Raw genomic sequence first — 22,302 nt, 5'->3', positions numbered from 1 at the left:
GCGCACGAAAAGGGACGGGAGACAGCGGCAAGACGCGCTTTGTCCGCGTCTTGCCGCTGTCTCTCGTCCCTTTTCATGAGTTAAAAACCTCAACTAAAGACGCTTATTTTATGGCACAGTTGGGAAGGGAAGTCGCCCTGAATGAATACATTCCGACCTTGATTATTTTTTTGCTTTCCTACATTTACATGGCACATCCAGTAAGTAACTTAAAGGGGTCCTGAACCAACCTTCGGGCTCGGTGAAAAAACTAAGTCTGCAGATATCATATGCTACTGTGAACGTCTCAGCCAATGAAGAGGCTGAAGTAAGCAAAATCTGTTTTGGAATTTCTGTAAAAATTATGTACTTCTAGAAGGAGCCAACTATCGTCTGCCTACGCTCGGACACGGCCACCCACGTAGGAACTAAACTGGCCAGACTGCTTATAGCCGTCAGGTCTTGCTAATTTCGATTAGTTTTTAACACTAACCTAGCTTTGAACCATGGAAAACTTAATGTCAGACCACACGCACACTTGCCAGTGCACGCTTGCTCCTGGCCGTTTCTAGTTTGATGCTTTGGCAGACTTTGCTCTAAGCTAGTTAACAGTGCTTCAAAATGCAAAAGTTGGATATGGCTACTAGCATCCGTATTCAAACTGGTGCAGGAGAATGCCGGAAGCCAGTCCGCACCATGTAGCTGTGGTCTGCTACGTTGCACAGATACAGTGGCCGTGACAAGTTCGCTCGCTGAGCATGCTGTGTCTCGCTGAGGGCAACCACATTTCGTGCGTCTTAGGTGCCAAATCAGAAATAGTGCCGTCTACGGGAACATTCAAAAACCAAATTTGAACTGCGCGTCATGGTGACGCTCAGTAGGTGGAGTGTTGTGGGCACGCCCCGCTCCGCCGTAGCCTTCACAGTGCAAGGCATTGAAGAAGGAGCACGAGCACTGCGAAGGGGACCATAGGCGACCTTTGATTGCCAATAGCTATGTTTCTGCGGAACACATCAAATTAGTTTTTGCGGCAAAGTATTTCTGAAATACCGTATTTACTCGGATCTAGGCCAGCCCCTATTCTAAGCCGACCCCTGAATGTCCGAAGCCAGGAAAAATAAAAAAACTTACCTCTAATGTAGGCCAAACAAAAAAAGTGAGGACAGTGTTCACAAAATGAAAACGGCATTTATTTGATACGATCATGCCAAGCTCACTCTACGTTATCATCGGTGCTAGCCCAGACCACACCCGTGCAAGGTCGCGTCCGCAAGTGCAGACAGTACGGCATGGCTCGCATGCATTGAAACACAGTGGGATCTCCGTGAACAGCTCCTTTCTGTTACCACGCACTTATTTTCCTTATCGCTGTCATCTCCTCGTTGCGGCACATGCAAAAAGCGTCCCCCATTTCCCCCTACAACGACGGTGGTTTTTCTCATCGATGCCGAAGTCCCACCCGGCTTGAACGTTTGACGATGCCTCTGCGGCTAGCACAACTTTTCGTTTGAAAGCGGCACTACAGTGCTATCGCCTGTTTGGTGCCATTATGATAACGCCACGCCATGGGCCACGCCGCATGCATAGAAATGCTGTACGCCGATACAACACAGGTCAAACTAGTGATGTCGCTCGTGTACTTCAATTGGCTACTGGCACAGCTAATAGCAGCTGCGATACTGACTTTTTTAGATGGCGCTAGCTATGCAGCATATTTATCATTCAATTACAAACTGGCACTTTTTTTTTTTTTTTTTTCTTTTTTGATCCTCAAATGTGAACCAACCCTAGAGTTTGGTATGATTATTTGAAAAAAAAAAAACTATCGGCCTAGATTCGAATAAATACGGTAGGCTATTTTAACTTTAAATGCATTTCCCAACTTCAATAAAAAGTGGTTCGGGCCCCTTTAATAGTAGTTTCTGAGAAACCAGTATGGGGTTTCCTTTGTAGCTTTATGCTACAGTTGGATGGATGTCAATTTTTTCCTGTTATGAATTTTGCTCACCTTGCGGGCTTCCACAGAAATACTTTGCCGTAACCGAATAGTATTCTGCAAAGTCAAATAAAGAACACTTTTTCTTCACCTGTATTTCACTCATGTTGACCATTACCAAGCTGCTCCCAAACGTGCATCTGCTGCTTCAAATTGGACAATTCATGCTCCAAACCTGCTTGAAAGTGCGAAATTTGGTCCTTCCAGAGCTGCTCCAAAACTTCCTTTTGCCGCTTCCATGCCTGTTATGCTGCAATTTCATTTTTGGCAATTTATTTTATGTTTTATGACATGAATTTTGTGTGACCACCCGACCCATGACTCGCAGTACTGTCCTGCATTGAGGGCTATTGTCCCACGTCCCACAAGAGATACGAAAATCTTCAAAAAATGTCTCACATTTCACACTTTATTATTATTCTTTGATAGTGCCTTGAGTTCAGCTGCATCTGGCCACCCTCTTTGAGGATGTGTTAGGTGCAAGCACTCGGAGGTTCTAAAAAAGTTGTCTAGCCGCGTGGTTCACGGCAGCGACGAATGCTTGTGGCACCAACTGCATGCGCCGTCCCGCCATTCCCCCCAATGTGGGCCCCTAGTTGAACACACGCGTACTGTCATGTCTTTAACAAAGCAACTTCAGTGCTTGGATTTGCAGTGTGAACTTACGTTCAGTGACCTTGCAAAAGTTGTTGCAGCGTTCCAGTTGACATCGCCCATCAGCATGGGTGAGCTGTATGGTGATTTGTACGGTCTACAGCCAGCAATCAGGCAGCTAGTTGCAGCAAAATCAAAAGAATGTTTAGGGAACTTGTGGAGCAGCTTGATCAAAAGTGCTGCTTTTCCAAACCTGACTGTATTCCTGTCAGTTGTGCTTAGCATTCCAGTGACTAATGCTTTCACGGAGCCACTTTTTTTCACTCATGACGGAAGCTTAGAGCAGTGAATGAAGTCGACGCAGCGTGGACCTGATCAAGGCCGTATTATTGGTGAAGGCAAGCTATGAGCAAACCTGCCAGGTGTTCTACCAGTTTGTGCTATGAGACCGAACCATTTTGGAGGCAGTTTGATCTGACAAGAATTATGACTTCAAGAAAGTAAAACAAGGGACATCGAGGGCTTTCCAGGCTCTTAATCAGTAAAGGGTGAAAACTAAGCCACATCTGTTTTGTGACTGACTATTTTTATTGCGATAGCAATTATATAGACACTCCAGGCGCGTATTTGCCATCACTGGGATGGTCTGTATAAAGGCCAAGGGCAATAACACCATCGCCATGTGTCGTATGCTGTATGTGCGAGTGAAAGTACGTGAGGGAAGCCAACGTGGCGGCTCAATCTGGCGCACATGGAGGAAAGCGGAGCGCAAACTCGCCACCTTTCGTCGCATGAAAGACCATGGGGGGATGGGAGGGGGCTGCGGCATTGTGCTACAGCAGCAACTGCACATTTTATGACCAAATGCAAGGGGAACTCATGATTGCAACTTAATTTCGCACGTGATAGGGAGGAGAGTGAGGAGGCAGTGTGGGAGAGAGGGGGGCAGGGGGCGCCTTTGACTCCGCGAACAAGTGCATACTTTGCACAGCCGCATGCCCCATATCTTCAAAGGGATCTGCAGATGGCTCACACCTTTGTGCATGCTGCGTTTTCTGCGCTCTTGCGTTGAAGTGATTGACAGCACGAAGGTCACTTCTCTCGCTGCTACTGCCGTGCTTGCTCACACCAGCATTTTGACAGCGAGTGTCCACACTCATTGAGTGCGATGTGTTCATGTTTGCTTGTGCTCACTGACACCATGCTTGTTAATTCAGTTAGTAAGCGAATGTTTCCAAGTTTATGCAGCCAATAAAACTACTATCCTTGCTTTGTATAGCTGTCTACAAATTTGCTACCGCAATTGATTCTTCACTTTTCGGGTGAAACTGCGTCTTTTTTTGGTTGCTGAATTTTTATGTTGATATTAATAACTTTGTTTCATGTTGGAGCGTTATTACAGTGATGTATAAAATAGTTTTGTTTACACAGATATGTATTTGAACTTCAACTTGTATCAGTTACTCTATTACCTGTTTCAGATATGACAAAATATTGCAAGAAAAAATTTCTCGCCAGAAGTTAAAAAATAATTTATTATAGTTAATTTCTCATTGTGCTCCATCAATTCCTCCCCTCCCTCCTCCCGGCCAGCGTGTCCTGCATTCCGTCAATAGGAATGTGGTCACCCTACATGAATCTCGTTAGTAAAAGTTAGCGAATTCATTCTGCTTTGCGTTTATGTATTGCGTAAAGTTATGAGTTCAATGATCTAGTGTAACCTAGAAAAAAAACGGCCATTTTTCCCTGTGGTGGGGAAAGGCTTAAGCCCTACAAAACCGTGTGCAAAGTGCATTGAGCTTTGGAGAGACTATGTAAGATGAAAGGAAAGTTTCACGATTTTGTGTCACTTTCTTCTTCATCAGGCCAAGAACTTTTCAGCATCCAGGTAATAACTTGCCTGTCATGCGTGAGATATTGGTGATACTCATTACACTAGTAGGTTTGATGCTTTCAGCTTGGTTTGGTTAGCTAGCATCACCTTAGCTGGTGCTAAAGGAGGAGATGTAATGAAGGAAGTCTGATATTTTTATTTGAATTACAATGAGTAAAAGATGCTGCACATTTTTTGAATCTCTTCCTTGAATTAAACCATAGAATTTCCTACGATAATTACTAGAGGGAATTCTGACGCTGAAATAATTCAGCCACCATGGGAATTATGGGAAGTACATGAATATATCTGATCTTATTGCTTGTGGATTCCAATGTTCTTGTGGCTTTGTTTATTACGCTTTATATGCCCTTATAGTCGTAAATTTCAGAGCAATTTATAGTTTTCAAAGTGCAGAAGACGCTGCAAACATCCACAATCACAACTAATTGCAATCGTTCAGCTTGCCAAGCTGGCCAAATTGAAACGTGCCAAGCGTCTCAAGGCACTGGCTTGCCTACAATAAATTCATAAGGGCGTTTTATGTCGCTTGTCAATGCATGTGTCCGTGATGTAAAGGTTTCATTATCGGGCATTTGTGCTAGAAGTTCTGTGTTAGAATCCTGCCATCGGATAATATTAATGTTAATTTAATTACTTATTAAGCATTACTTTATAGAAAATGACAAGTTTACAAAGTCTCAAGGCCATTTGAAGCCAAAAGGATAAAGTTTATGCAAACCCACGTACTTCCCATAATTCCCATGCTGGCTAAACTATCCCCTTTGCAGCTCCCGTAGACACTAGCGCCAGAGTTCACTCTAGTAATTATTGTATGAAACTCTATGGTCCTGAATGAACACAGCAACCTGTCAAAGATCTCATTGCATACAAAAGTAGAACACTGCATGTCCCTCCTAGCCAGGGTCTTCATTATATATATATATATTTTTTTGTGCTTTTAAAGTTGACCTCCCAGAAGTTGGATGCATGGTGTATGTCACAGGAGACAGTATGAAAGAAGCCCCAGCTGAGTTCTTCATGGAGCTGCAGATCAGTGTATTGTTGGAGAGGTCCGGTGGCGCAACTTGTTTATTTATGCGCTTTTTTGAAGCATTATGCATAGGCATGTTCGGAGATGGGACTCTCACGCCAATTGTGCGATTTTGATACAAATGCAAATTCCTGCGCCAAACACGAAAAATTTACGGAAATTGCGCCGCGCTGCACCAGAACGGCTTCGGCATGTGTGCTCCGGCAGGGGCCGCGATCAGCGAGTGGATTCCTTCTTCGAAAAAGAGAGCGCAGCCATTCATATGACGACACCTCCAGCACAGTTTCTCGTAATTTTTTCGCGCTTATAACACTGGACTTTTCGGCGCTTCTGGCAACTGGCCAGCACGTGCGCGGCCATGCACTCCCGGCTGTCATTGCTGCTGGTGGAACGGCCAGGGCGGCTATTTATAATGTACTAGAGTACAGTTGAGCGAGCGGCGCGGCGCTGCCTATAGCTGAGGTGCAAAACAACAAAAAAGTGGGCCGATGGCACTGCAAGGGAACTAAATATTAGGTAAGCGTGCGTTGTGGCACGCTCAGCAGGCGGATGTCTCTGACCCCAGGGTCGGTATAACATAAAACTATTCCAATCTGGTTTTTGCCCATATGGGCGAGGCCTGAGCCATTTTCACCTAATGGTGAATTTAGAATAAAAATTCTCAGTTTCGCAGGGAAATCATCGATTTGGATACGTCTATATGAAGTAAGGATAGTAGCATGATCGGACATATAAGCTTGTAAACATTCGCTTACTAACTAAATTAACAAGCATGGTGTGTCATGCAGACACTCGCTGTAGTGAGGAAGCATATCGGCAGCAGCGAGCGAATGTACCTTTATGCTGTCTCTCGCTTCAACGCGAACTAAGCAGTGAAAGCACACCACACACGAAGCTATCGGCACTCGCGCTCAGTGTTTTTCCGAGTGTGAAAGAAGCCCGCAAATACACGCAAAATTGCCGCGCAACAAGCCACTCAAGGCACTTTGCGCGTATTCGTAAGCTTCTTTCATGCTCAGAAAAACACTTTTATGTAGCACATACTAACAGAAAGCTATATCGAGAGTTTTTCATTTTGCTCAATTTTCTCATCGACACTTTTCATCTAATTATAATACTTGAGCAGTTGATTAATTATGATTAATTATGTAATTAGGTGTAATGAAAAAATTATTGAGTATCTCCAAATGATGGCAAACATTACTTTGGTTCTGTCCAGCTACGTGCATATTTTAAAGGTTTGGCTAAAGTTACGTGGGACACCCTGTATAGTTCGATCGTAGTGCGACTGATGTTTTCGGCTTTACAGGAAAGCATGCACTGTGCCACCACGCGACGCACTCTTCCATATTCTAGTATGCTATAGCTACGAAGCGTGCTTCTACTAAGCACTTCGTGTTGGTTTATTCTGTTTCATCGTGGTTTCGAACTGCGCTACCATATTCCATTATTTCACCAAAATTCAGATTGGCCTGCATGCAGGTTGGTCTTACGATAACCCACCTGCCGTAAAGTTGGGATAGCCCTTCGGTATTTTGTAGAAAAACTAGAAAACAAAACATTTTATGCAATAAATAAGAGATTTCCGCAAAGCACAACTATTCAGTACTTCAGAATGTCACTAATTCATCAGTTTCAAAGGAGAAAAACACTTGATTCTATTCAACTGAAGTTCTATAGATAACAAAAAAACATATTTTTCAGACCTTCATATATGAGAACTCAGCTGTAATCAGTGATGGCATACTAGTTACTGTTCCCTTTAATAAGAGTAGACCATACTATATACTGTTCACTCTCATTACAGCGGATCCTGATAGTCCGACAAAAAATGTCTGTTTTATCCAAAGTCCGTAATATCGGAGACACCTCACTTCTGAAACTTTCGTTGCAATGTCTAACAACTTTATTGCAGGGTGAGTAAAGAACGTCCAAAGTAAAAAAACAGAAAAGTCGCAGTTTCACCCGGAAGGTGCAAGCAAGATAAGCAAGATAAGCGCAGTACCAGCAGCGAGAGATTTGACCTTTGTGCTGTCTCTTACTTCAACATGGACTAAACGCCAAAAGCACGGCGCACATGAAGCTACCGGCACTGGGCGCACTTTGTCCACATCTTCGATCGTTTTGAAGATGAGGGCCGCTTTGTCCACATCGCTGATCGCTTTCAAGATACGGCGCCCGCGCAGGCACGCACTTTCTCCACATTGCAGATCGCTTTCAAGATATGGTGGCCGCGGAGTATATAGCCAGCGGAGTATAACTCACTCTCATTTGCCTAGCCCCTCCCCCACCCCCCCTCGTGCCTCGCACGCGAAAGAAGACTGTGCGTTTCCGCCCCACCTTCCTCTCTTGCGCACGCGATATTGAGTTCCAATCGTCGGCTGACCCTCGCAAGTCAGTTGTCAGCCCGTGTCGACATGGCCAAAGTCAGTTTTATATGCCCTATTGTGAAAAAAATTGCTGCTGATTTCGTCCGCTGTAGCCGATAGTCCATTGTAGTGCGGTCCATTAAAAGCAAACTTTGTTCCATTAATAAAATAGGTAGAAGAAACTAATGCTAAAATATGGTCCGTTATATCCGAAAGTCTGTTTACACGGGTCCGTTGTAACAAGCATAGACTGTATCTTAATTTCTGTGTACTTAAGTTACTGATAGCTTGCTACATTCCTTTTATGCAATGCTAGAAGACTTCCAAGCATGGGCAGCACCATATTTTCTTGCCCAAAATTCGTAAGCATTAAGTTTTGTGAAAAAGTTCCTGATATTTGATTTCGTTACGGTTTCCCGTCTCTGTTTTTAAACATTACGCAATAGGAAAACAACAAAATCTATCTCAGCTTGCTCATAATTCACATGCCAAAACGTCCCACTAAAATACCCCTGTTGAAGAAGGTGCAGACCCAGGTCAAATTTGAGGAGCACAAATGTAAGCTTGCCAAAGCCGCAAAAACAACAATGGGCATCTGGTACCGATTGGACCCTACCAGCTCCGCGTGCCTTGGCATCTCGTGTTGCCACGATTCACTCAATGCTTCGTATTACATAAGGTAGATGTCAACTACATTTGAGTCTGCCAAATTTTTTGGGCTTTGGATGATACGTTTTTCTATTGTACATTTTTGTCTCTCTTTATTTTTTCTTCTCTCGTACGTATAGGTTCTATTGTGCCAGATAGGTGCTCAGTCACAACGGTTTCTGTAAGGCATTTCATCTATACTGGTCTGACAAGTAACATGCTGAAGTTAGATGACTTGTCTTTGGAAAACTGTGAACCATATGTGGGCTAATTAAGATCTCTAATGGTCTGACAAATAGCCAGCTATGTGAAAAAAAAAAATTCAACTGGCTGCTTTAGACAGGTGCAGCTGTTAGGTCATTTTTCTGTATCGGGATTTTCATAAGCGTCTGACTGGTAAGGCTGGGCTTTTGCCCAGCGTTACTTTTCTCACATCTCTTTTTTCCATAACATGTGCTACGTTCTACTGTGCTAGATAAGTAATCAGTCAAAACTGTTTCTGTAAGGCATTTCATCTATACTGGTCTGACAAGTAACATGCTGAAGTTTGATGACTTGTCTTTGGAAAACTGTGAACCATATCTGGGTGAATTAACATCTCTAATGGTCTGACATATAGTGAGCTACATGCCAAAAAAAAGAATGCATCTGGTTATTTTAGGCAAATGCAGGTGTTGGGTAATTTTTCTCTGTCAGATAGTTCATAAACGTCTGACTAGTAGTAATGCTGTTTTTTTTTTTTTTTCCCCCCCCCCAAAACAACCAGGTACATGCTTGAGTATGATTGAAATTGCAGATTTTAACCGTTAAGGGCCCCGTGTTGCAAAAAATTCTGACTTCGTTTCGCGAAAAATTATTCCAAGCCACAACCACGCAGGCCCTCCGCGTGGTGCCGAGGTGTTACTGAACTAATTGAATTCCTCAAAGTAAAATGCATCAGAAAAGTTGTAAAGTACGAGCTAAACGCAACCTACAGACATGATAGTGTCAGAGTTTAATTTGAATATACCAGATAATATAATTCTGTTACACGGAAGCCAGACACGAAGAGTGGAACAGCCTGTTCAGTTTCTTGCAGCAGCACCATCGCGCTCGCCTCCACGCATCTGTAAGAAAGCTGCGGTTGCCGGGAAGCGTGACAAGCAGTCAGGGATCTTTGAATGCTATTGCATTCAAGCTTAAAGGCGAAGCTTAAGCGTCCTCCACATTTTTTTTATTGCCAAGTCAGTCTAAAAGAGAGATTTCTCACAAAATAAGGGTTTATACTTTTACACTTAACGCCAAGTTCAGCTTTTCTTTGTGTCCTCATTTATAGTCTCAAATGGGGGCTCGTGTCATCAGTAGTAACAAACATGCCGCATGCTCTGCCACAGCCACCTGCCTGCCGTGAACACCCTGACGGTAACCTTGTTTCGAGAGGCTGACAGGCGCAAGCGACGTGACAAGAGCGTGGCTCTGGGAATGGTGACTGTTCCCCTTGTGCCTGCTCGTGCGCACCATGTAACCGAAAAGTGGTACCCTTTGGTGCCTGAGCTAAAAGGGCCACCCACCCCCGGAACAAAGGAGACAACGCCTCCCTCAGTGCGGCTCAAGTGGCGCTACCAGTCACTGGAAGTGCAGCCTTTGGCTTCCTATCAGCCTTTCCTTCAGGTACCATGCACGTCCCACTTCTGCTTGTGGTTGTGACATTCTGAAAGCACATAGTTCTGTAGAAATGAGGTGACTTAGCATTTACTAGAAATTTATGCTGAATTGCATTCACTCAAGTACACTGTGCCCTTAAACCTTCCCCAGTGTGTTGTTACAAAGTAAACTTACAAGCGAATGTCTTGCCCAAAAGATGTAAGAGAGTGCATTACATAAATACTTAATTTCATCACCTATAACCTGGCTTGTGTGAGTATCAGTTTTTTGGTTCAAAGTGAATTTGAATTGAATACTTCAAATAGTTGTCAAATTTGTATAAAACCTTGACACAACAACCAGACATTGACAAATAAAAAGAAAGGGCATTGCAAAAATGTCAGCAGTTTCATCTCAGTGTAACTTCTTCATATCTGATAATTTGCCATATGCACTTTTGTTGTATCAATATTTGGCTGTATTGTTGGCTGCCACCATAAAAGTGCAGTACTTCCTCCAGTGACATTAGAAGTGTGATGGCCTGTGTGAACAGTCATCATGTTTACAGTTAAGAGCTGTCATGTGGGAGAATATCTTTGTTAATCAATAATATACTATGAGATGAGCAATTTTTCTGGCCATGTTGCTTTCTTGACACCAAATTTTCACTGATAAACACTCACAAACTTTGGACTCCTTGTCTAGCAAGTACCATATTTACTCGAATGTAATGAGGCCACAATTTTAATATGAGGGTTGGCTTTCCAGTCATGCAAAATAAAAAATAACACCGAGAATGTAACGAGAGATGAATGAAAAAAGAAATGGTACCTTTATTCAAAGAATCACAATGCAGGAACAAGTTATTTTCACCCATCATCGTCGTCTAAGGAAGAGAAGAGGCAGAGCTTTCCTTGGGCAGTATTCTCGGGCGATCATTTTCGGAGGTAGTTTCATTTTTGCAAAATTTCGCGTAACTCTACGTTGAACACATCCCCAACAAGTGTTTCTGGTGCTGTGCTAAGCTCGCTACCTTCGCACAGTGCCAAGGGCACTGTCGGTGTTCAATGCCGGGATGAGCAGAGTCTCGCAAAAGCAAAGCTATCTCTGAAATTAAGCGCCCAAATATCAAGTCATTTTCTATGCCGTTGAGCTCATTTGAGATTAAGCACTTCTTAAAAGACTGTGCAACCATTTCATTCGGGGGCAGTACCAGGCCATTCATTACGAGGTCAAAGCCCTTCTTAAAGGCCATTTATTTTAAGAGGGTCTCCCGCTGGTCCCGCCATCCGCAAATCATTGACTCATTGCTGTCGAGCTGCCAAGCTGCAGCAGTTTCCCAGCTCCTCAGCCGTCAAAATTGCTCATCTGTCGAAGCGGGTGTCATCGAATGCACTGCTTTGCCTTAAAGGGCCCCTGAAACGGTTCGGACAAATTTTGTAGACGCGTAGGGTACAGCTTAAGTAGAACATTCGCACCACAATTTAGGTGAGGCGTTACGTATTAATGGAGCTACACGCGATTAGAAGTTACCCTCCTCCCCAGCCATGCTTTTCCTCCTCAACTCGTTCGCCGAGCGAGTGGGGCTAAGCTCCGCCTTCACTGGTCCTGCGTCACGATGCGACGTCACATCGTCAACTTCCGGTTGTTTTGAAGCCCGCCCCCGCCCGCGCGAAACCTCTCCGCTAGCCGCTTGGCTGTCGACCCCAAGCGAGAGCTATCGAAGCAGCGTGCGTTGCGAGCATTCTGTCGTAGCGCCGAACGTGTCTGGTATTCCGTTAGCCACAGGCAAGCTGGTCATATCGGCAAATGACTGGAGGCATAAACTCAAGCTGATGAAGGAACTTTGGCGCATACGTACGTGAGCGGCCTGATCGGTCTGCACGGTCCAGACACTTGTTGGCGCAGCGCTTAACCAGCCAAACAAAGCGCTAATATTGCTCTAGCCAAGTGTAAAACATTTTAAACATTTATAAAAACAACGTGTTGATGATTACACTCCTGCGAAAAATACGCACGAGCAGCAAAAAAGAATACGCTTCGTTGCTGCTACTGTGTATGGTTGAGCTCTATGCCACCAGGTGGCTGCACCATGCAGACCATTCACTTTTGCCCTTCTGCTCATCTCGGCTCATCCCGTTACGGCACAGTCAAGCGGCCAGACCCTGTCCCCTTGCGCTTACGTTTGCCTTAATACGGGACTCGCGAAACGCTAGTGCGTTAGTAATCTTCCGGTGTAAAGTGACGGCTACAAACGTGCAAATCCTGACGCCGATCGGATAGCGGCAGTCCGATGCGCAGCAGCCAGTTCGCTCGTACGCTGCCCTGCAGAGGGACACGATGTCACAGCTTGACATATTGCCAGTCGCTACGTTTGCAGTCCACAAGGCAACAAAGTCGAATCATAGTGCTCGCGAAAAGACTGAGACCAACTCTGACCGCGGAGCTCTCGTCAAAATGGAGTACGTTGTAACACAAGCAGACGACACTTGCTGTGTGCCGGAAGTGCTTAAGTGTACTGAAAAATTGTTCTTGTGCATTCTCTTTCTGCTACTTTCTCTTTATAAAAACAAATTAACTAACATTCCAACTATTACGAAAATCATTTGTTTACCATAAAGTTGGAAAAATTATCGATCACGCGCCCTGGTCAGCCAATCGGATAGCTCGCCCCACTGACGTCATATGGGTTATTTCGGTCATATGGGTAGGGGCGGCTTAAAATTCCGCCGAGCAGTGCGCTGCGATCGGCAGCGATGTGCATTTTTAAAACCTTATAATAAATTACACGCTTTACGCAGAGCACTTAGATGTGTCAATTAATGATCAGAAGGACCTACTCTAACGACTCAGTACGCTTGTAGAAAATCGTCAAAAGCGTTTCAGGGTCCCTTTAACTGTGCAAATGAACTAAGTCGAAGCATGAAAGACCGCAAGGTACTGCAACACCTTAACACCAGTAGCAAGCCATCTACACAAGCACAGTGAAAATGGCATCAATTTGAGCAGAAAAACCACAGTTAAAAAAACAACAACTAATATTTACTCCAGTTAACTTGTCTATATATATATTGGATTGAGATGTAAAGCTACAGGTTGCCAACATAATGCTAAATACTGTGGTATTTAGAATACTTGTTTTAAAATAGTCAATTTTACCATTCAAATTTAATGCAAGGGTCGAATTCAAGCAACGAAAATCATGAAACAAAATTCTCATTACAATCGAATAAATAGGGTACTATGCACAAGGGTGTTTGTTGCATAGCAGGACTGCAAGAGCATGTGTCAATGGTGTTCAGTTGCAAGCAAGTTCGCACCATACACTGGGCTCTCTCTGTCAGTGGCTCTGCCAAAGCTATAACAATTTTTATTGTATTGATGCATTAGCATTAGGAGTGTCAAAAGGAAAAAAACAGTGTATGTATATGTGTGGGAAGTCGTTCCCATGGTAGAGGTAGAGAGAGGATAGGAGAACTTAGAAGAGCATGCATGCATGTGTATGTGTATATACAGTCAGTCCAATTTTTTTTACTCCCTAGAGGCCATAAAGCGTTCGAAAGATCGGCCAGTCTAAGAAAATGAATGCATGCCTTTTACTGTGCTAAAGGGCTCAAATCGCCACACACACGTCCGAAAAAACTCTGAAGGGCTGCCAGTGCACTTAGGCATTTAAGTGCTAGTACTGTGTCAGAAGAAGGTGGATGCACGCGAGTATAATTAAGGAATATATACTGTGTCCTTTGACAGTTGCCCCTTCCCACTCTTGTCCTTCACCGCAATACAGTGAACTCTCATTAAGACGAACTCAGTTAAGCCGAATTCTCTTATATAATGAACCACACGGGAACGTTTGTTCGGTTTTCCGTAGACTCACTGGGGCCAAAAAAAATCTGCTTAAAGCGAACTGCTTCAGACGTGCTCTTCGGTTAAGACGAACATTCGAAGTGACCATCAACTGCCACCAATCCTGCAGGCTAGGGTGCCTCGATGGGCCACGCCCGGGGGCACACGCATCGAGGCACCCTACTGGAGGCCTGCAGTGTACATTGCCCGTGAACAGAGGGGAAAACAAGAGAAGGAAACAAAAAGAGATAGGGATGTTTAACTTCGTGAATGCGGGTGACATGGAAGCATATGGGTGCTATAGCGCACACGAAGCTATCGGCCCTTGGTGCGCCTGGACCGTCCACATCGCAGATCGTATTCAAGGCATGTTTCGCGTGGCCGTGCCATACGCAACAGCCGCCGGAGTAGAATGTCTCTTTCATCTGCGTACTAACTAAATTGACAAGCATGATGTCAGCATGCACAGGCGAACATTAACACATCACACTTATTGACCACAGCCGCTCGCTATCGGAACGCTGGCGTGAGGCATTGTGGCAGCAGCAGCGAGGGAAGTGACCTTCGTGCTGTCTATTGCTTCAACACAAACTGAGCAACGAGAGCACAACGTGCGCAAAGCTACCAGCCATCGACTTACCTAGAGTGTGCCCCCAAAGCAGATCGCTTTCAAAATAAAGCCCATGCGACCGCGCATGCAGCCAAAGTAGACTACCTCTCTCCCTTCTCTCCCCGGTGCCATGCGTACGACGGGAGGCGACGCACTTCCCCACCCCCATTTCCTCCTTCACGCACTCTGAGCCGCCATTGTTGGCTCACCGTCACATGGTTTCACTCGCATGCACAATGTACAGCGGACGATGTTATCACGAGACGAACCCGGTACATCCATATCATAAACAAAACCTGTAGCAACTGCCAGAGGAGGTCAACCCAGTGCACCTCTGCCTACCTTCGACCTCTACGACACTCTGCCTTGCTTCTCCTTCCGCAGTTCGCTCAACGTCACCTGGACTTTCCTCTAGGTTGCATTGCTTTACCACGCACTCAGCGCACTCCTTCGTACTTACGCTAGCTCTGGAGCCTGCACTGATGACCTGTGAGGCGGCATATGCCTGCTTGAACTCCCTAGTGAACTTTTTTCCAGCGCCTTGAAAGCACAGAAGGAATTTTAAGGTCATTAGGTAGGATGACATAGTTTGTGGCTGCTTGCCAATTTGCACAGAAGCGTGAAACATCCATCATGGACTGGATGAAGACAAGCTAGAGTACCATTTGAAGGCAGTCTTCTATTAAATTTAGCTTAATAAATGCTGTTTATGTCCCTTTTCCCCTGTTGTAAGTCTACTTCATTTACCATTTTGAAGTAAGATATTTGGATACACCTTGTCATGTTGCCAATTATTCTTCTGATATGATGGAACAAATTTCATAGTCCCTTCAAGTTCGTCTTATATTCTTGTGACACAGGCACTTGAAAGTCTTTTGAGCAAAGAGACTTCTCCCAAAATAGTTTTGCTCGGAGACACACGACAGCGAGTGATCTCTTTTTCAGAAACGATCTTTTCTTGAAGTGGAGTTCATCTATCTCTTTTACGGCCCGAAAAGGCTCATTGTAACAAATTATATTGTGTCTCGCAGAATGTGTTGTAAATCCAGTAATGCTCATTTTCTTCTGCACCCTCGTGAGCAGGTCGAACGCTCTCTAAGGTGCTACAATAAATCTTTACATTTACATCTCTTAATCTGGTGTTATTAAATTTATTTGAAAACGGTGTAATAAAAGAAGTTTTCGCTTTATATTTCGAGATACATCAGTTTATTTTGGCAGATTTTGTTTCGAACGCTAGCGCCACACTTTCCGTAAGGTGTGTCCAGAAGGAAACACTAGAAAGAGATTGTTGTTGCCGTGTGTCTGCCGCAGAACACCTCTTCAATAAAAAGTTTTTGAACTTGGTAAAAGACCGCTTAAGTAAAGGAGTTTTTGCGTGCTCATGTGACAGAGGTATTAGAGACTTTTAGCCTGTCCGCTATTCTGGTAAACGGGAGCGGTTTGGGCGGGTTGCCGGATTTGCGGGGGCGTAGCTAGATCGCTGCAGCCGCCTGGTAGCGTAGAGTTCAACCAGACAAACACAGAGCTAAAACTGCAGTAACCCACTATATCCTGCTTCACTAGTGGTGCAAATTTTTGGCAGCGGCGTAATTGTGAACACGATTACGCCACTGTCGAATATTTACACCAGCAGCTAAGCAGAATATAGTAATTAGCTCTGTGTTTGTGTGGTTGAGCTTTGCACCACCAGCTGGCGCCACCAATCTGGCCGCTCACGTTTACGCCCCCGCTAAACCGGCAAACCGCCCGCACTTGCCGGAATACCGGACACGCTAAAAGTCTCTATTAAAGAAAATCTACTGTACTTTGCAAATGCTTCACTGCGTAACACTGCTGTATAGAGGCGAAGCTGACTTTCGAGAACTCGTTATACAACGTGCCATGCTTTTCGAGCTTCGAAGCCAATGGCGAGGATTAAAAAAGTAGAGTCTGCGCCATTGCTGGCAATGGTGAATTCTTTCAATGAAAATCACAGCACCGAACAGCAAAAAGCTTAATAGCGTACATCGAAGGAGCTAGGCCCACTTTTGCCGCTGTGGTGGCTGTGGCCGCCAGCATATCAAAATGGCAGTGGCTCTGCAATGAGGTTAATGCGATATGGGACCACAAAATGGTGAGACCTGATGCCTAACTCATTTCTCTTGCATTTACCACTAAATTGCCACTGAATTTTTCACTTGTGTTTCATCAGTGATAAGCACTTTCGCAGGCTGAGACAGTTGTGGCGTGTGTAAGCATGCCTATATTCTAGCCTCTTGGTTTCAGTTATTTTTCTTTAAAGTGGCAGAGATGGCATCATAGGCAACAGCTGTCATTTGCTCCTGTTTTTGTTTCTTTGCTGTGAATTGCAGTACCTGAAGCGGGATTATGGGCCCCTATGCCGGCTCCTAGAACCTGTACTTGGAGTGCGCCTTAAGGTAGGTAAAGGCAGTGGTCAGTATTTTCTGTTGTCACTTAGAAACATTATCTGCGATCGTCCACATGTTTTGCTTCTGTTACAGGAAGAAATAGCAACAGGCCTGGTGAGCATAATGCATAGAGAGGAGATGGCCCAAGAGTTCCTTACTCAGCTTGTCATGGCTGACCTTCAAGACATAGGTGGGTCGCACCATTTCTTTTGCCCAGTGGCTAAAGCTGAAGCCTTACTTTATCTGCATTTCTTCCATGTTAGGTTAGCTGGGTAGACTAAAATTCAAACGAAATTCAACCATTTTGCTTTCTTTTCAGTCAATAATATCTAGCAGAGCTTAACAGTGGGCCTCTGATTTTCTACTTCTGACTACCCATGGGCTTCCAAGCCAGCCAGAGTGCCTTCATTTTTCTCGGGTTCCTCCACCCACCGCATGATGCACTTCCGCCACATGCTTGTTTTTCTCAGCTGGATGGTTTTGGCTACCTGCAGGCTGCCAGAACCAGCCAAGACAATTTTGGTCTGGCTGTTCTCTGGAAGTTCTCTGGCTAGCAGATGACAAAAAGAGACGATGAGCGCTCGCCACCATCTTCGTGGGGACTTGGGGGATTGCAATGCTGGCTCTTGAAGACTTTTATTTCGCTCAGCCAACTGGTTACAGTCACATTTGAATTTCCTTACTTCTAGCGTTAACTTTTTAGCTTTTAACGCACCGATCTGCCTTGCGAGGCAGCGCAATACGAGTGGTGGTGACCCACTGGAAGCCTTTTTTTTTTTTGCGTGTGTGTGCCGTGAAGGCTTCTTCCCGGCCGAGAACAGTGCACCGCACTCTCATGCATGCATTTTATCTGCATCGTGTTGCGCACAAGTTGTAGATGCTCATTCGCACACATTACGGTGTTTTCTTGATTCATCTTTCTCTAGTGGTGCCCTTTTCGCACCTCTCGCATATATGCAGTTATATCTCATTCTTTTGCAGTTAGCGAAGGCATCACAGCTAGCCAGTGTTTGCTCCATCTCTTCGTCATATGTTTGGATGGCAGCTCGAAACCAATGTGCTGTTGATGTTAACATAATGCACTGGTTGAGTAATAGCCACACGTACACTAGCTTATTACTCTCATGATCGTGACCAATATTATTTATTATGTGAAACTTTTCGCTGGTCATAGGCAGCATGCATTTTCATGTGCCAGCCACATCTCCGGCTCCTTCAGCACAGGAGTAGAAGAGACATCATTCCATGTGCGAACTGTCGGTATGTTTATGTCGGAGAAACTGGCAACTTCAAAAAAACACTTAAACAGCACAGGAATGATGTCCAGAAAGGACACGTTGTGTCAAATGCCCTGGGCGAACACTGCGCAACCACGTCGCATACTATTAGCTGGGGAAAATCTTGTGTGATTGCCAAAGAACGAAATCATTCTACGTGTCTTTATCTTGAGTCCTTAATCATCCAAACCACGGCGCACACTCTTAATCACAGCGAAGGTAATCTGCCGTCCATGTATGCCAAGTGGCTTAATCATGTTTTGAGCCGCACATAAAAAGGGCACCAGCTCTGCTGCTTGTTTCATTGTGAACAAGGCTCCCATGGGGGAGCCGGAACGTAAATATATATTTTAAACCATTTTGGTCGGTGTCCAGACCTCTTTTTTTTTTTTTTTAAAGAAATTATGGAAGGGGGGGGGGGGGGGGGGTCTTGCTGCATGCTCAATACAGTAAGCACGTAACTGTTGGAATGTCTCGGGGTGGAATAGGGGGAAGGAGGCAGGGCCTTATATCTCCTCTGGATCCACCTAACGAAAGTGGCGCTGCCGCTGCGTCTTAGTGTGTCCCGTTATTTGCAGTTCGGGCACGTTATATTTAATGTCAAAGGCCATCACTCTTGATAGGGAACTCGCACTAACACACAGGCAAGCTTTTTTTTTTTTTTTTTTTTTTTTTTTTTTTTTTTTTTTTTGCATCTGTGCACTGTAAAGCAATGAGTGTCAGCCGTAGGGCTAACCGCTATAGGCACTGCACCATAAATGGCATCATCATGTAAATGAAGTGTTGGAAGCACAAAAGATTATTATTTTTTTTTTTTTTTGCAAACAAGCGTCGCAAGGTCTCTCATGCTGCAGAATGGTCTTCAATAAGGTTGCAACGCTAAGCCTAAATGCCCACGTTGCCCGTCACGCAGCAGGGGCTCCTCGTGCACATTCAAACACTTGTTGCATCGCATCTTGTATGGAACCAATGCAGTGGTAAAATGCACTGTGCAGGCAACAACGTGTTTGAACTAGAGCACTGCACGGGCCTGATTTTTTGGCCGGGCCTGCTTTATGAAGCCCAAGCCCAGCTTGGGCCTGGGCATACATGACTGAGCCCAGCCCGGACCAGGCTAGGGCCTGGTTGTTCATTACTAAGTTTAGCCAGGGCCCGCGTGTCCAATGACCAGGCCCGGCCTGAGCTTGCTGGAGGAAATTTGTTGTTGATGATGATGATGATGGGTGCCTTGCACTTTGTAATGGGTGATCAGATGGAAAATCCAGTGTATACATGCATTGAAATGTTATGTTACTTTACTCACGGTGGTAGCTTAGGGATTAAGCTGTTGTGCTGCTAAGCTCTATGATGCAGGTTCGATACCCGGCCACAGTGGCCGTATCTATATGGGAGCAAAATGCAAAAGTACTTGTGTAGTTAGATTTATGTGCTTGTTAAAGAACCCCAGGTGGTCTAAATCCAGTCCCCAACTACAGCGTGCCTTGTAATCATATCGTTGTTTGGGCACATAAGATGCCAGAGTAAAATGACGTTGCTTATGCGGTACATGGAAATTCATTACGATAAAAGTATAGTGACAACAAAACATAGCAAAAATATTTTAAAAATAAGTGTACAACTAACTTGAATAATAGATTGAAGCAAACCCAGGGCATTCCAGGGTGTCTACCAACTGAGAAAACTGGGAACTCTCAGGGATTTTGAATTGTCTGGAAATATTCAGGGAACACTCGGGGAATGTGTTTCTATCAGGGAAAATGAGCTCTTCTTGAAAGCGAACAAAAGTCGCACTCGCACACTTAATTCCGGACGCAAGAACCGTTCGCCGTCCGATTTTCCATTTGCCGTGACCGCAGGTCCGAAATGGCATTGATCAGAGCCACCACCGCCACCATTTTGATTGTCGCTGCCTCGAACCGGCGCTCTCGCACGCAGATCCTCTGGAAGCCATAGCCACCACCACCTCAACGCTAGGCCTAGCTGCTTCAATGTTCACTATTAAGCTTCTTGCTGTTCGGTGCCATGTTTTTCATTAAATCAATATGCCACTATCAGCAATAGCACCGACTTCACCTTTGTAATCCTCGCAATTAGCTTCGAAGCTCAGACAGCACGGCGCATTACATAATGCCGGTTCCCGAAAGTCGAATTTGCCTGAATACGGCAATGTTACGCGGTGAAGCATACACGAAGTATTGCGGTGAAGCTTAACAAGCGTATGAAGGGGCAATTATTCCGGGATACAGTATGTATTCCTTAATCATACACGTGTGCGCACGCCATCTCCTGTCACAGTACAGCACCGATATGCCTAATAAGTGTACTAGCAGGTCTTCAGAGTTTTTTTGGATGTGCTTGTGGTGATTTGAGCCCTTAAGGGCAGTAAAAGACATGCATTCATTTTTTTTTTTTCCGGATGTTTTTGCGGCCCCTAGGGAGTCCAAAAAATTGGACGTTGACTGTACAACAGACCAAGAGGATGCTTCAAATGGTCTGTGGGGTGAATGTGTGGTGGAATGAGGATGAGAACACAAAGGACCGACGCATTGAGGAATGAACAGAAAAGGAAGTGTGCCACCGCTTCTTTGAAGGAGTTTGAGCTCAAGAAACAAAGTGTTGGCTGATGCCGAAATACAGGTGTCTCTCATTCAAACCAAAATAAACTCGTTAAAGCAGTGAAACGTAACACTGAGGCGTTGTGCGTGTGCTGAGAGTATGTCAGGACAGTTGAGGTTGACTTTCCAGCTGCAGAGAGAGAATCTCACATGTGACAAAGTTCGGGTGCTGGTGCTGCTGTCCACAAACTATATTTTTAGCCAAGCCCATTCAATCATGCAGAAGCCCGATTCCGCCGATTCCACTTCTCGCTCACCGTCAGCGTTCTGTGCGTATCCTTATCGTCTTTTGTGACCTGACCATTGCTGCACGTTGTAGTGCGCTACAGGGGTTCCCCTCCTAGCGAGGAAGTCATGAGCTGGACGAATGGCGAAGCGTGGATGGCAGTTGTGCGAAACGCATGCCGCAAGTAGGACTGGCCTGGTAGTCGGGAGGGAATGTGACAGCAGAGGTGGCTAAAGCATCAGAGTCCAAGTAGGCAGGCTTCAGACGGTCGACGGAAACCTTATCTTCCTGGTCGTTGATGAGCACGTCCAGATCACCAATTTGTGGGTGAAGAAAAACTAGACAGATGCTGGTGCCCTCAAACAATATTTTAGTCTAGCCTGCTCAATCAGGCGGAAGCTTGTTTCCCTGATTCCACTGCTCACGCTTGCTCAGCATGCTGGGCATGTCCTCATCATCTTTTGTGACTGGACCATTGTTGCACTTAGTAGTGTGCTACAAGTGCACAAATTGCAGGAAGGAAGGAAGAAGGAGGTACCAGCTATTGTGGCTTAGCGGCTATGGTGTTGCGCTGCTAAGCAAGAAGTCGAGGTGAAATAACTGAATGGGCACGTGTGCAAGAACACACATCATCTCAAGAGATACTGGTATTCATTATATAATACAGTCGACTCTCGTTGCAACGAACCCTGATAGTCCGACAAAATATGACCGTTTTACCAAAGTCCATAATATCGGAGACACCTCACTTCCGAAACTTTCGTCGCGATGTCTAACAACTTTATTGCAAAGAGTGAGTGATGAACATCAAATGTAAAAAACAAAAACAAAAAAACGGAGTTTGGCCCGAAAAGTGAAGCACCGATTGCAATAGCAAAATAAGCGCAACAGCAGCAGCAAGCAAATTGACTTTCGTGCTGTCTCTCGCTTGAACGCGAACTAAATGTCGAAAGCACAGCACATACGAAGCTACCGGCACTGGCCACACTTTGTCCACATCGCAGATCGCTTTCAATATACGGCACCCACGCAGCCGCGCCGTTAACAGCAGCCACTGGAGTAGAAGATTTAGGTGCACGTTAAAGCTCCCCAGGTGGTCGAAATTTCCGGAGTCCTCCACTACGGCGTGCCTCATAATCAGAAAGTGGTTTTGGCACGTAAAGCCCTATAATTTAATTTAA

At 45.0% G+C, this 22,302-nt stretch overlaps 1 protein-coding gene across 1 annotated transcript in view; it reads left to right on the top strand.

Annotated features, from left to right (window-relative positions):
- Positions 1-22,302, top strand: part of raskol (Ras GTPase-activating protein raskol) — a 179,806-nt gene that overhangs the window by 58,731 nt on the left and 98,773 nt on the right. The window contains exons 7-9 of the mRNA XM_072287915.1: positions 9,887-10,163; positions 16,947-17,012; positions 17,097-17,193. Of these exons, the coding sequence (XP_072144016.1) occupies positions 9,887-10,163; positions 16,947-17,012; positions 17,097-17,193 (440 nt within the window). The remainder of the gene's footprint in view (positions 1-9,886; positions 10,164-16,946; positions 17,013-17,096; positions 17,194-22,302) is intronic.

The sequence above is a fragment of the Dermacentor andersoni genome, chromosome 1, assembly GCF_023375885.2.
Source record: "Dermacentor andersoni chromosome 1, qqDerAnde1_hic_scaffold, whole genome shotgun sequence".
Classification (NCBI taxonomy): Eukaryota; Metazoa; Arthropoda; class Arachnida; order Ixodida; family Ixodidae; genus Dermacentor; species Dermacentor andersoni.
Note: the sequence above shows the minus strand (reverse complement) of the source record. Positions and strands in the feature narration are given on the sequence as shown.